The 15,608-nt window shown below is 39.3% G+C and overlaps 1 protein-coding gene across 2 annotated transcripts in view; it reads right to left on the minus strand.

The window, feature by feature from the left end:
• Positions 1 to 1,972: 1,972 nt before the first annotated feature.
• LOC137633259 (acyl-CoA dehydrogenase family member 11-like) overlaps positions 1,973 to 15,608 on the minus strand; it is a 104,499-nt gene continuing 90,863 nt past the window's right edge. Inside the window, exons 11-14 of one of the 2 annotated variants that reach the window (XM_068365463.1) lie at positions 13,067 to 13,256; positions 12,126 to 12,234; positions 10,767 to 10,934; positions 1,973 to 3,477 (exon numbers count right to left, since the gene is read on the minus strand). In XM_068365463.1, the coding sequence (XP_068221564.1) occupies positions 3,302 to 3,477; positions 10,767 to 10,934; positions 12,126 to 12,234; positions 13,067 to 13,256 (643 nt within the window). In that variant the 3' untranslated portion in view covers positions 1,973 to 3,301. The remainder of the gene's footprint in view (positions 3,478 to 10,766; positions 10,935 to 12,125; positions 12,235 to 13,066; positions 13,257 to 15,608) is intronic. The other variant, XM_068365465.1, reaches the window with a different exon arrangement.

Here is a 15,608-nt window from a genome sequence, read left to right on the forward strand (position 1 = left end):
TGGGGCAGCTGGGGGTAAACAACAGGTACTCTGGGGTTCTGACCCGAACTTAAAGTTCATGTACTATGGCTCTGGGAAGGGAAAGAAAATCCTAGCCTAACCTTACCAGAATCACAATTCAAGAAAAGGAGGGCTAGGATGTAGCCTAGGCTACCTCAGAGGGAAGAAGAGATTACCTTATATGTAAAGGTAACCAGGGAGGTGCGAAAGTATACAAAAGCCCCTAAGCTGTTAGGTTAGGGGCAGGGGAATCGAATACCTTAATCATCAAAACCCCTTATAAACTCTCTAGAAGGAGGAAAAACCCATGTGCAATCACTGAATCTTATATGTATAATTGCATAATATCTTCATTTAATAAAATAACACCAGGAACACATATTATATCATGCATGAAAGTAAACTAAAGCTCCTAGGCTAGCATCTCTAGCATCATAAATTCGCCTACCTACACTCGCCGAAATTAAGGAATACTATCGGCATATAACTAATTCCTAACAATGAAGACTGAATAACTAATACTGATAATTAGTTAAGAAACCGGGACAGTCGTTCTGGCTAACTAAATAAAGCATGCGATGAGAACGACAGCGTCAGAGACGCCTCCAGTTAGGCAATAGCTCCGCCACAAAACACAGTATTTTACGATAGAAAAGCGTTACTTTACAGCCAGAGCTAATTTATACAGTATAAGAATTAAATAATCAACTTTCCAGAGACAGAAGAAGCTGAAGATTGTGACATGGCTGCAGTAAATAGCGAAATAACTGGGAAAAACACCTGGTCAAACAAGCTACTACAAAAGGAATGGAGTTCGCAGGCGGTGATGACGTCAGCCAAGATGGCGTCGCTTATGACGTCATCCGAGTACCCATAACAGTAACAAAGGAAGAGAACTTTGTAACGGCTCCTCCCATATCTTGCCACCAACTTTCCCCTCGAAGCCTAAACGCTACGTGGCATGTCAAAAATACGTCCCGTTATTATACGATACCCTAAAGGACAACCTTAAGGGTACTCGCGCCAGAAGTTAGAATTCTGGAAACCGTCAGTTTAATTCTCTGGGAATATCCACTGTAGTCATATATACCCTTAGGAAGCTACTAAAGGAACCTTCCATCAGGACGACATGGCCTGAGCCCAAAAAGTTGGATAACATGTGGTTATGCAGCTGGTGAGGGTGCAGGGCTACTCAGCCAAAGAGCCTTCACTTTTAACCTTTCAACCCAGGATTGGGAGGGATGATGTGGAGGGAAGTGAGATTAAAAGACTCCATGGCTAGGAAAAATACAAATTACTTTAAAATTTTGTGATTTATTGCTACGCAGCATAAAAACCTAATCCTTTAAATAGGGAGACTCACTGCCTGATGGGTTGGAAGCCCCATGGAACCCAAACTGGAAGATTTATTTTCTTCCCTGGAAGTGATCACCGCTTGATCTGTGGAGAAACAAAGCGATGACCCCAGCAATATCCTACTTAACTTTAATAAGGAATAAAGGTTAATAGGACCTTTGTTGTAAATAAAAGCATAAATCTGATCAAACTGAAGATCCCCTTTCCCCAACGGGGATGCCATAGCCAAAATTGGTACAGCGTTCACCCTTCCCATGGCAAACAAGAACTTGCTTCCTTTCTCATCTCAACAACCACCATTCATTTGCTGAAAAGAGAAAAAAAAATAAAAAATTTTGACAGGGGCTTTTGTATAAGCATACGCAACAGCGGCTGAATCAAAAGTGAAGGGTCTCCAGCTGGAAGGGGCGGGGCTACTCGCTACACACCCTCACCAATTGAATAACAACTTATTGTTCAACTCCAGCTCACTCTGAATCAATACCCTAACCAAAGGATGAGGGTTTGTATACCACATAGGAACAATGACAATTTCAACAAATTATATAAAAAGGCAAAAAGTAAACTAGTATTTTTATTTCTAAGCAAAATATATTATTTTCCTATTTTCCTATTAGAAATTTAAGTGTCATATAGATAAATTATATACAGTAGCTAATTTTCTATTTTCTTATTAGAAATTTAAGCATCACATACATAAAATATATAGTTAATTTTCTATGTACAAATATACCAAGCTCTGAGCTTATATCTAATTGCATTGTATTTGCAGTATGACAATTAATTATGCAATCTATACCTTACCATCAGTTATACTTTTTTTACACCATTTAATTTAATCACTGTATGTTTAAAAACATATCTCAAATACGTGTATAACTTAATCTATAACAGAACTCCGATCAATGAAAGAGAAGATACTAAAATATATTTGAAACCTAGATCCTAAGCAGTTTGTTTTCAAAAAATGCATTTATCTATACATATCAAAATGCAGATTAGAAACTCCACACTACCACAAAAAAAATCATCAGTCTTTAAATAACATTTAAAGATTAATTTGCCGCTATTTTTGTCTTTACGTTGACTGCATATAGTGTCATTGTCAATGCTGCCTGACACCTGATTGATGTAATTTCTCAAAACTAGTAACAAGGGGAATGAAGTTATAAGTAAACAAAATGTGCTTTTAGTTTGTGCTAGTAACTATAACAAGTTATGCACAAATAATGAAGCTATTCAATTTCGTACGGTACTCTGATTTGAAAATATTGCTGTTTTAAATTTGCTTAGAACATTACATCTTATCAACAATAAATTCAAAATGGCACCTCAACTCATATACTATGTTTCCTTTCATAGAATTTGATACTTGGAGTGTATTAAATGCGGCAACCTTTAAATATTAATTTCATTTTTACTTTATAGTTACAATAATGTAAAAATCCCCTAAGACTTTGTGAACCTCAATATTGATACAGTAACTCTAAGTAAATTAAATAATGAGTGTCCAAAATGCATACAATCATACTTCCCTTTCAAAATTATGAAAAAAAAAAAACCAGGAGGTCAACTTACAAACATTTGCAAATAAAAATTCAACTGAAGTAATAAATTTCAGATACTGTATCAAAAGTTTGTATACTGTAATAAAGATAAAGAAATGCTGTAATAAAACAATAACATATAATTTAATACAGTAACCAAAGTGACATTTGTAATAACCTGATATTTATTCCACAAGTAACGGGACTATTTGTTGACTTATGTAGCTGGAAATTGTAGGCATGTGAGTCAGCTTAGGCCTACCCTTGTCCAAAATTGAACAAAATCCACCTTGTCAACAATTCGACTCATGAATAGCTTCTCGGAACCTATTAAGTTTGTAAGTTGAGAACCTTCTGTGTATAGCAACTGAGGGAATTGGACCATTGAAAATAACAATTTAAAACATAGGCCCATATACTTCTTTAGGATTGTAACCATCCATCACCAACGAATGATTATCAGCGACGTACTGGCTTGGGGTTAACTGAAGTAGCTGCTGCTCACACCACCTTTTCCCCACCTCCATACTGATGCTCGTCTTTTCCCAAGCGGCATGCTCAAGAAGGAGGCTTCCTGCATGTTGTCCAAGGGAAAAAAGGCATTTTAAGGGTTACTGTACTTTGCAATATTATTATTATCATCATTATTATTAAATGCTAAGCTACAACCCTAGTTGGAAAAGCAGGATGCTATAAGCCCAAGGGCTCCAACAGGGAAAATAGCCCTGTGAGGAAAGGATACATGGCAAAATTAAATATTTTAAGAATAGTAACAACATTAAAATAAATATTTCTTATATGAACAATAAAAAACATATTTTAATTATAAAATAAATCTTTGAATATACTTACCCGGTGAATATATAGCTGCAACTCTGTTGCTCGACAGACAAACTGTACAGAAAAAACTCGCCAGCGATCGCTATACAGGTTGCGGGTGTGCCCAACAGCGCCATCTGTCGGCCAGATACCAAGCTCTATGTAAACAAAGACTCAATTTTCTCCTCGTCCCACTGCGTCTCTATTGGGGAGGAAGGGAGGGTCATTTAATTTATATATTCACCGGGTAAGTATATTCAAAAATTTATTTTATAATTAAAATATCATTTTTAAATATTTAACTTAGCCGGTGAATATATAGCTGATTCACACCCAGGATGGTGGGTAGAGACCAGTAATATATGTTTACATTTTATGAGCTAAGAGTTTTTATTTCATTTTAGAAGTTATCAAAATAACAAAAACAAAATAAATAGGTACCTGGTAAGGAAGTCGACTTGAACGATTACTCTGCCTTATAAGTACGTCTTCCTTACGGAGCCTCGCGATCCTCTTAGGATGCTGATCGACCCCTAGGAGCTGAAGTATCGAGGGTTGCAACCCATACAACAGGACCTCATCAAACCCCTAATCTAGGCGCTCTCAAGAAATGACTTTGACCACCCGCCAAATCAACCAGGATGCGAAAGGCTTCTTAGCCTTCCGGACAACCCATAAAAACAACATTAAAAAACATTTCAAGAGAAAGATTAAAAGGATCTGGAATTAGGGAATTGTAGTGGTTGAGTCCTCACCCACTACTGCACTCGCTGCTACGAATGGTCCCAGTGTGTAGCAGTCCTCGTAAAGAGACTGGACATCCTTTAGATAAAAAGACGCGAACACTGACTTGCTTCTCCAATAGGTTGCGTCCATTATACTTCGCAGAGATCTATTTTGCTTAAAGGCCACGGAAGTTGCAACAGCTCTAACTTCGTGCGTCTTAACCTTAAGCAAAGTTCGGTCTCCCTCACTCAGATGTGAATGAGCTTCTCGTATTATCAGTCTGATAAAGTATGATAAAGCATTCTTTGACTTAGGCAAAGATGGTTTCTTAACTGAACACCATAAAGCTTCAGATTGGCCTCGTAAAGGTTTGGTACGCTTTAAATAGAACTTAAGAGCTCTCACAGGGCATAAGACTCTTTCTAGTTCATTGCCTACAATCTCCGATAAGCTGGGAATATCGAAAGATTTAGGCCAAGGCCAAGAAGGCAGCACATTTTTGGCTAGAAAACCAAGTTGTAGCGAACAGGTGGCTTTTTGTGACGAAAATCCGATGTTCTTGCTGAAAGCATGAATCTCACTGACTCTTTTACCTGTGGCTAAGCATACCAGGAAAAGAGTCTTTAGAGTGAGATCTTTCAGGGAGGCTGATTGTAGCGGCTCAAACCTGTCTGACATGAGGAATCTTAGTACCACGTCTAAATTCCAACCAGGGGTAGCCAAACGACGCTCCTTGGTGGTCTCAAAAGACTTAAGGAGGTCTTGAAGATCTTTATTGTTGGAAAGATCTAAGCCTCTATGCCGGAAGACCGATGCCAACATGCTTCTGTAGCCCTTGATAGTGGGAGCTGAAAGGGATCGTCCTTTTCTCTGGTATAAGAGAAAATCAGCTATTTGAGCTACAGAGGTCCTGGTCGAGGATACAGAAACTGACTTGCACCAGTCTCGGAAGACTTCCCACTTCGATTGGTAGACTCTAATGGTGGATGCTCTCCTTGCTCTAGCAATCGCACTGGCTGCCTCCTTCGAAAAGCCTCTAGCTCTCGAGAGTCTTTCGATAGTCTGAAGGCAGTCAGACGAAGAGCGAGGAGGCTTTGGTGTACCTTCTTTACGTGAGGCTGACGTAGAAGGTCCACCCTTAGAGTAAGACTTCTGGGAACGTCTACTAGCCATCGAAGTACCTCGGTGAACCATTCTCTCGCGGGCCAGAGGGGAGCAACTAACGTCAACCTTGTCCCTTCGTGAGAGGCGAACTTCTGCAGTACCTTGTTGACAATCTTGAACGATGGGAATGCATAGAGATCCAGATGTGACCAATCTAGGAGGAAGGCATCTATATGTATTGCTGCTGGGTCCGGGACTGGGGAGCAATAGATTGGAAGCCTCTTGGTCAGCGAGGTTGCAAAGAGATCTATGGTTGGTTGGCCCCAAGTGGCCCAAAGTCTCTTGCACACATCCTTGTGGAGGGTCCATTCGGTTGGAATTACTTGCCCTTTCCGACTGAGACAATCTGCTATGACATTCAAGTTGCCTAGGATGAACCTCGTTACTAGGGAGATGTCTTGACCTTTTGACCAGATGAGCAGGTCCCTTGCGATCTCGTACAACGTCAGTGAGTGGGTACCTCCTTGTTTGGAGATGTACGCCAAGGCCGTGGTGTTGTCTGAGTTTACTTCCACCACTTTGCCTCGAAGGAGAGACTTGAAGCTTTTCAAGGCCTGATGTACTGCCAACAGCTCCTTGCAGATGATATGCATGCTCCTCTGACTCGAGTTCCACAGTCCTGAGCATTCCCGACCGTCTAGTGTCGCGCCCCAGCCCACGTCCGATGCGTCCGAGAAGAGAACGTGGTTGGGAGTCTGAACAGCCAGGGGAAGACCCTCTCTTAGGTTGATATTGTCCTTCCACCAAGTCAGACAAGACTTTATCTTTTCGGAATTCTGGATCGAGACCGCTTCTAGCGTCTTGTCCTTTTTCCAGTGAAAAGCTAGATGGTATTGAAGAGGACGGAGGTGTAGTCTTCCTAGTGACACAAATTGTTCCACGGATGACAGCGTCCCTACCAGACTCATCCACAGCCTGACTGAGCAGCGTTCCTTCTTCAGCATCTTCTGGATGGATAGCAGGGCTTGATCTATTCTGGGCGCTGATCGTCTTGTTGTTCAGCAACGTCCTCATCAGATAGTTCCTCATCCGAAAACTGATGAGGAAACGGCAACAGAGTGGGAAACGTCTGGCTCGCTGAGTCCGGTCGCACTGGTGCATGCGTGACGGAGCCGGACGCAACATCATGGAACAGCTGCACAGTCTGTGAACTGTCAACAACCATGGGTGCGCGAGGAAGCACAGCGTCCACCCGAGACTGTCTAGACCGTCTGGGTTGTGCAGTCAACACCATACCGGGTTGCTGAGGTTGACGCACTGCGTCAAAACAAGTCACCTCTGCTGGTTGTTGAACGTCCTGACCGTCAACAACCACCTCCGTGCGTCGCTTAACGTCAACGTGCGGCTGGCAACCCACACTGGGTCGCATCGGTGGAGGAACCACCTCAACTGGCAGACGCGAGAAGGTTACCTCAGCGTCAACAGGACGCACAACCGACCGGTTGGAAGGTTGTTGGCCAGAAGGTTCGGCAGCAAACTTCTCCGCATTAGAGTCCTCTATCAAGGACGCAAACTTGGACTGCATGTCTTGCAGCAAAGCCCATTTAGGGTCTACGGGAGCAGGTGCGGCAACAGACGGGGTTAGCGACTGAGGCGGTACCGCTTTCCATCCCTGAAAGCCTTGTTTATGCATGACATAATTGTACAGCAAAACTTTAAAGGCTCGAAAACAGCTGTGAAGTTGAACTGTAAAAAACTTGGAGCGTCTCCTGGCCAGGCGCCAGGGAGAGTCTACGAGATTTGAGAAGTCTATCTGGGCAGAGGCATGAACTCCCAAGCCGAGAACTTCTCTCGTGTCATATCAGACTCTCGCTCTATAAGCCAGTTTAAAAGAAGGGAAAGCAAAGGCTGTATCCCCCAAACTCCTCCTGGTGATAAACCAGTCGCCTAGCAAACGTAAAGCTCTCTAGGAGAGCGAGAGAGCACTAGCTTAAAAACAACGGCTTCGAAGTAGCTAGGCCTAGTGTAAGCTCTGACGTTTAGGCGAACGAGGAGCAGCAGTTACAAAAAGATCCGGACAAAGATCCATAAAAAAAATCATCATGATTTAATTAAAGTCCATAGAGGGCTAAGCAGCTTTAGGCTCCTCTCCATCCGACAGAGTCCTCAAGGTAATATCAGTAGGAGGGGGAACAGCAACTTCCTCATCTACAGGAACCTTGTCTGATAAAAGCTGAGTCTCAAGCAAGGGAGAGACCTACCGTGGTGGCAATGCTTTACAAGCAGAGTCCACACTCACTGGTGCATTAGTAGCAGACCAGGACGCAACGTCATGTAACTGCTTGACAGTCTGTGACCTGTCAACAACTGAACTGTCAACCACAACAGGTGCGTGAGGACGCACAGCGTCCACTCGAGACTGCTTTGACTGCCTAGACTGAGCAGTCAAAACAACTCTAGAATGCGGAGGTTGACGCACAGCGTCAAAACAAGTCAACTCCGATTGTTAACGAACGTCTTGAACGTCAACAGGAGCATCAGCAAGTGGCCTAACGTCCAAATGCGGCTTAAAATCCACACGAAACCGCATCGAGTGTGGTTCTAAACAACCTGACTGACGTGACTTAGCTACGCCAACGTCAACAGGAAGCACAAAGGAACGTTAGGTTGGCTGAAAGCCAGGATATCGATGAGATAAACGGCTAGACTCAACGGACTAATCGGCAGATTAGTCTTCCATAAGGGAGGCAAGCATATTCTGCATGTCTTGCCGTACAACCCATTAAGGATCAACGGAAATGGTTGTGGTAAGAGACGAGGGTAACGTCTGTGACCGCAACACTTTGCCAACAAAAAAGACTCTCGGAGTCTGTGTTACGCTTTTGTTAGGCGGCGAGCAGTTATCCGATGACTGCATAGGGTCAGAGCTGTCCTAATGGCTGTAACCAGGACGCTGGACCTGTCCTGAAAGGACTGACTTTCGCTTAAGGGCTTCGAAACCTTGTGACAGGTTTCTTATGCGAAAAGCCTTCGGATGACGAGGAGAAAAAACGTCTCTCTCGTCTTATGGTAGGGGAGATCTTGGTAAGATACACCCGATACCATAGAGGGAAACGTCTGTTCGTTGATCAAGGCATCTCGAACCCATAAGTCGTTCGACATTACTTCTCCCCTGTTTGGGAGCTTGCAAGAGGTCCCGGACTAGGTGAACGACAGGCACGAACAGACGAACCCTCGGACGCAACACTGTAACACTTTGCGCAATATCACTTTATCACTTCGATTTTCTGTTTTGCACTTATTTCACTGAAATCGAAACTTTTACTGATTTCTACCTGAAACACGCAATTCTACCCTTCATTAAAAGGTAGTAATTGCGAAATCAGTCGTATAATGCAAGCTCATTAATACCAGCAAAAAACAGAAAACATATTTTAAGATAAAAAATTCAGAGGCTGGGAAAGAGACTAAACACTAGTTCATATAAATTACGTTTTCATTCTCTCACCGCACATAGCCTGGGGACGAGAATAAAAAACTAAAAACGTTTTATCCTTTCTCCCCGTACAGAGACTAGGGACGAGAGTAACTCGAGAACAACGTTACCCGCTTGAACGGAACGTTTTCTCTCCTCTCTCTCCCTCCGTCTCTATCTCTCTCTCTCTTTCTCTCTTGATTTCGCACCTAAGAGAAGAGCCCAATTACATTTCGTCAAAAAAAACATGTTATTTGACCAAAGGAAAAAACTGAAAGGTTTTTCAATTAAAAAGTTCCTTTAAAAAAGAATTTAAAACATTTAAGCTTTGAAAGAATAATGAACAAAACGTCAGAATCGATTTACTCTTTCTGCAAAGTGAAACCGTGATACTCTCTCTCTCTATCGTAACGATAGAGCGCAAACTGCGTAGTATAAATAAACTAAACGTTAGTTCATCTTTGAAAACAGTACGAAGACTATTCAAAGAAATTCTTTCATAAAATATTTATTAAAAATATTCATTTAAAAGGTTTTAAATCATTAGCTCTTTAAAAGCTATTTACGATTGCAAAGGGCTCAACGTTGTTTAACTTCGGTTTCCAAGTTAGGACCGCCTACTCTCAGGAAAGGTCGCATATAGACAAAACATTAAAATTTATTTTTATATGTTTATAATAAATGGAAAGTTAATCGAAGAGGCCTAATAAAGGCGGAGAGAAATAAAATATATAGAGGAAAATCTATAATTAATTTATAACGTGATAAGATAATTACTAAAAGCCTAAACACACTTCCGTCTAAGGGAAGGGTCGGCCATTTAAAAGTGAAAGAAAGTCCATACTCTCTTTGTCACCATAATTAAATCTATCCAAAACGAGTTCAAGATTTAAGATGAAGATAAAACACCTGCACTGCGAAAGCTCAAACCAGAATATAGTACTTCACCAAAGATGATGGGAAAAACTCCAGGTTTCAACAGCGAGTAAAGTACGTCTTGTCGACACGTCGACAGAGAGAAAATTGAGTCTTTGTTTACATAGAGCTTGGTATCTGGCCGACAGATGGCGCTGTTGGGCACACCCGCAACCTGTATAGCGATCGCTGGCGAGTTTTTTCTGTACAGTTTGTCTGTCGAGCAACAGAGTTGCAGCTATATATTCACCGGCTGAGTTAAATATTTAAAATTCAACAAAACAAGAGGAAGAGAAACTAGATAGAACAGTGTGCCCGAGTGTACCCTCAAGCAAGAGAACTCTAATCCAAGACAGTAGAAGACCATGGTACAGAGGCTATAGCACTTCCCAAGACTAGAGAACAATGGCTTTAGTTTGAACAATGGTAACTAACCTCTAAATGGCTTTGAAACAATGTTCATACTAAGCAAAATTTGTTAATTATGTCAATTTGGCCATCTGTAAAAAACTGACACACCCCTTGCTTAAATTATTGTAAATCTTTTTTATAAATTTAAGAGGCACATCAAATTGAACTTGAATTACCAAATTAGTCAAAATATACTAGCTAAAATACTGCAGACTTCATTAGTCACTAATAATAATAACAACTACAGTACGACAATATTTTTCCAACAATACAACAATAAACAATACTATACTAAATAGACTAAAACCCCAAATAAATGTTATTAATGAACAAATGACTGCTCCAACTCACATAAATGTTAACCTTGTCTATTATAAGCATGTTCACAATAATTCCCACATCCAGTATATTACCTATATAAATGTGAGCAATCGAGGTGGCAATATCTCGGGCAGCTGACTGAATAAGCTCCGGGTGCTTCTGCAAAAAGCTTATAAGTTGATTCATTGCTTGCGTTACCAGCATGGCAGAATTATCGAATTCATTCTCAGGTGCCTTTGCTTTACTATCCTCCAGTCTCACTGTGGAGAAAAGATATACATTTACAAAATGTTATTATGCTTGGGATTATAATTTTTACTCTACATGAAACACCATAATATATTCTTCACAGAATATTAAACTGTATCAAAATAAAACGTGTGAAAGAATACAATATTATTTTTCTTCTGATAAACACTTACAAGACAGGTTTTAATATAACACTGTACTCTAAGATTTAGAACAAAAAGCCACAGAAAAGGATCTAAAAATCTTTAAAATTCAGTCGGCCTTTTCACTCGTTCATTTCATCCATTAAATGTCATATAGAGAACTTTATGGCCTTCACCCTAGAACTCATCCTACTCAGATCAGAGCAACAAACTACCTTCTTTCAGCTCATTGTATTTTTTAAACTTTATCAAGTTAGCATCAACTTATTCCCACCCTAATCTCAGTGATGTGATAACTCTGAATGGGTTGATAAAATGACTTGACTTATTTACAATATGATTTTTGCATATTTCAATCAGGTTCTCTTCTTTGATTAGTTTCAAAGCCTAAATTTTCCAGATAGAATCTCTAAGCTTAAGAAGTAAATTATCACCTTAAAATAAAGTAGAGCACCCCTTCTTTTCTGTAGAAGAAAAGTTACATTAATATAAGAGCATAGACAATGGGCAGCTAGATGGTTGCACCCAAATGAAAAGAATTTTTTTAATACTCTATCGATCTACCTCGGAACTTTCTCAAACTTTGGGAGATGGACGACATAAAAAAAATTCTTCTTATCATTACTCTTTCCCTGACGAGGGACTCAGCTGAGTTTGGTTGGTACTTCTTGGGTACCACAGAAGAGTAGAATTATCATTTTAAAATTTACTTTGTTGGTTATGTCTTTGAAAGCTTTAAAGAATGGCTTGAATGAAGAAATTATTTGGGATTCTAATAGACAAAATTGAAAAGCTATTTCCATCACCAGATGTCACAAACAAATCCTTTATTTGTATACAGTTCTTGCGACTTACATTCTCTGTATGCAACTAAATTAACTGGAGTAGCTAATACAGTACTGTATACCCTTTAGCTATCACTATTCATTATTCCAATCCCATCATTAAACTTCAAACTAGGTTCCCCTAGATCTAGCTTTTAACTACTTTAAATCGATATTAAAGCTTTAACAAATATCCTTATTGGATAAATATGAACCCAAAAACCTATAGAACTACCTTTAATATCTTCATACAACGATGCCACTGCTTCCCCGTTGGTTTTCATCACAGCTCGTAAGAAGTCAAGCGACATAATATTTGAAGTGCCTTCCCAAATGGGGAGTACCTTTAGAGAAAGAGATTGCAAATGGAAATATATACTTGTAATCTCAAAATAAGCCACATATGTGAGCTTTCATAGCTCTAAATAATAAAAAATATAGAGTAGCGATAATTGTAAACTTAAATCTTGAACTCAACCTTATGTATGATTTCAAGACAGTAACAGTAATGTAAGTTCAATATCTAATCCTAATAGCAAAAATAATTAAATCAATATTCTAATTAAGTAGAATACATAAGTTAATAAATAATAATACTGAATAGCATCATTACTTGAGCTTTTGATAAGTAAAAAAAAAATATAATTATAACATATGAGTTTTTTTTATCAACAGTGTCTCTATTTAATAAACATGTTTCATAGAATAGCATGAAAATGTGTGAAAAAAACAAGATGAGAAAAGATTGGTATATCACGTGTCAAAAAACAAAATCAATGGGAAAAAGTGCGAGAAAATATGACCTTAAAAAAAGAAACTAAACAAAAATCTGTGAAAAGTCATGGTAGCATTAAACTAATCTTCAACATAAAATCATTAATTTTAGTACTTGCCCAAAGAAACTTGAAAAGTTCAACCATGACAAAAGAAAAATGGAGAGCAAACAAGTTTGTCTAGTTGAACCACTGGACTTTAGAGGATTGACTTGTTTACCCATGAGGCGACTTGAGGGTTGTCATGCTGTGTTTTGTCCACTCCTCGCTGGGACTACTGCCAAGCCAGGTCATAGAGAGAAGTTCTATACTTTGAAAGGTCAAAAGTTTTATAACTCCTCTGAAGGAATAGCATTGAATTTCAGGCAAGAGTCATTAAAATATTGAGAATCCTTCAACTGACCTGAGCATCTCTTAGCATGACAGGGAGACCAGTATCTTCAATGTAACCCTGACCTCCAAAGCACTCGAGGCCTTCTGAAACCACACTCATAGCCATCTTTGCCGTGAACATCTTTGCAATAGGGGTCAAAGCACGTAAAACCAGTCTCTCTTGGACAGTGGCAGTACCTGCCTCTTCACGGCCAAGCAATCTGCGGGATATGATGAGTTATAATTTGCACAGCTTTGAAATCACTCTTTGCAAACTAAGTATGTATCTCGCTCAAAACAGCATAGCAATTACTGAATAATTTTTTCTCGGAAAATTCATTGCAAACAAAATTAGAATTTAAGTAATAAGATTTAATCACATACTCACCTGATGTTCATGTTGCTTCTTTTTTAAGAAGCCCGGCTCAATCGTCACTTACGCGTAAATTTTCAAAAATTTTTAATATTTTCCCAATTTTCTTTCACTTCAACAAATACATGCCCTCAACAAAGAAACAGAACCACCTAGCAGGAGGAAATATGGTTTTTGGTTTTGAAGTCCACATTACTCTTAATCTTGATATTATGATTGGGAGGAGGATGAGCATGTCTATGAACATCAGGTGAGTATAGAAACAAAAAAATTCATTATTGAATTTCTAATTATCTGGCAGACCCTTCATTAACAATTTATGTTTATTATTTCGTTCAAAGACAGAATTATATTATCATTATTACTAGCTAAGCTATTACCATGGTTTGAAAAGCAGGATGCTATAAGCCCAAGGGCTACAACAGGAAAAAAAGCCTAGTGAGCTAAGGAAATAAGGAAATATATAATAGTGTGCGCGAGAACTCTAACCCAAAACAGAGCAAGACCATGGTGCAAAGGCAAGGGCCCTACCCAAGATTAGAGAACAATGGTTTTATTTTGGAGTGTCTTCTTAGAAGACCTGCTTACCATAGCTGTAGTCTCTTTTACCCTTAACAAGTGGAAAGTAGCCGCTGAACAAATACGGTGCAGTAGTTAACCCTCGAGTGAAGAATTGTTTGGTTAACTTAATGTTATCAGGTGTATGAGGAAAGGGGAAAATGTGTAAAGAATAGGCCTGACTATTTGGTGTATGTGTAGGCAAAGTAAATATGAGCCATAACCAGAGAGAGGGATCCAATGTAGTACTGTCTGGCCAGTCAAAGGACTCAATAACTCTCTAACAGTAGTATCTCGACAGGTGGCTGGTGTGTTGGCCAACCTACTATTATAACAAAGTTAGGTAATTGATTAATGTTATACATGTGAATGATTTAGTTAAAACTTATTGAACAGTTTGATGAAACTTTAAACCATATAGCCATTCTAATAGGAAGTGATAACAATTTAATGCATAACCTGAAATGAGAGATATTATTTCACGAGGGACAATGATTGAGTTAATAATGCTTACTAAATTGCCCTTCAAGGAGAGATCAAGTACAGTAATTGGTTAGTTTTATATAAATTAGAACTTCTCTGTGTTGAAGAGGGTCTAAGCACTAAAAGCGAACAAGACAACAATGCTTTGAATATATTCATAATGAAATTAGAGTTGAGGTGTGTAAACCTCCTTGGAAGAAGCCACTTATTCTGATTTGGTAGTATAAGATACTTCTTGAACTTACCTTAGATCATTATTATGGCATACAGTACTTCAGCAATAACGTTACACAAAGATAGAAAAGACGATACTTCCTCTCTTTCATTATCTGACTTGGTTTCCTATTTATTTTCCTGAACTGCATGATTTCTCACTTTGTTTACCCTTAAAAAAAAAGGGGTAACAGTGGGAATATAAACTTGTATTAGATTTGGATTTATTGGCGCCTATACCAACCTGGTTATCATAATGTGAGATGAGCTAGTGTCCGAGTTTGCAAGCGAACAGTTAAAAATTTCATCTGAAACATGATGAAAACAATCCAAATTAGAGGAAACTTCATTCACCTCTCAGAATTTTAAGTGAATCATATGATTTTTCATCCCATCCACATAATTATTATGACTGTTATGAGGGTGGTACCAAGCTCTTACTTTAGAGAATGAAAGGATATAGGATTGCTAAACACATGCCATTTGGTCTTCTGCCTCAAAATCTAGTTTAGTTTTACAAAGCAACTAAGATTGTGGTATTCCAAGGGTTTAGTAGCAAAAGGAACTAAAGTATCGTACGTAAAGATTTCAAGGCTCTGTGTGAAGTTTTTGAATCTGTGGAATGCAGTGTATGTTCAAAACGCTCACCAAATGAAACACAATTACTGTAATTACAATATCTATGGCGGGTTTTAAAGATTTTAAAGGACACTCATGAATGGCAGAGACAAGGGACAGCGACAATATCCGAGAGAATGACCATATAATGTATATATAGGATCAGCATCCAAGCCCACTCCCCACCCAAGCTAGGACCAGGGAGGACTAGGTAATGAATGCTGATGACTCAATGCGTAGACCTATAGGCTCCTCCAAAACCCCCTTTCCATAGCTCACAAGGATGGTGAGGTTACAGACACTACAAGAAACTATGAAGCTTAAGCAG

This window comes from Palaemon carinicauda, chromosome 42, assembly GCF_036898095.1.
Source record: "Palaemon carinicauda isolate YSFRI2023 chromosome 42, ASM3689809v2, whole genome shotgun sequence".
NCBI classification, from domain to species: Eukaryota; Metazoa; Arthropoda; class Malacostraca; order Decapoda; family Palaemonidae; genus Palaemon; species Palaemon carinicauda.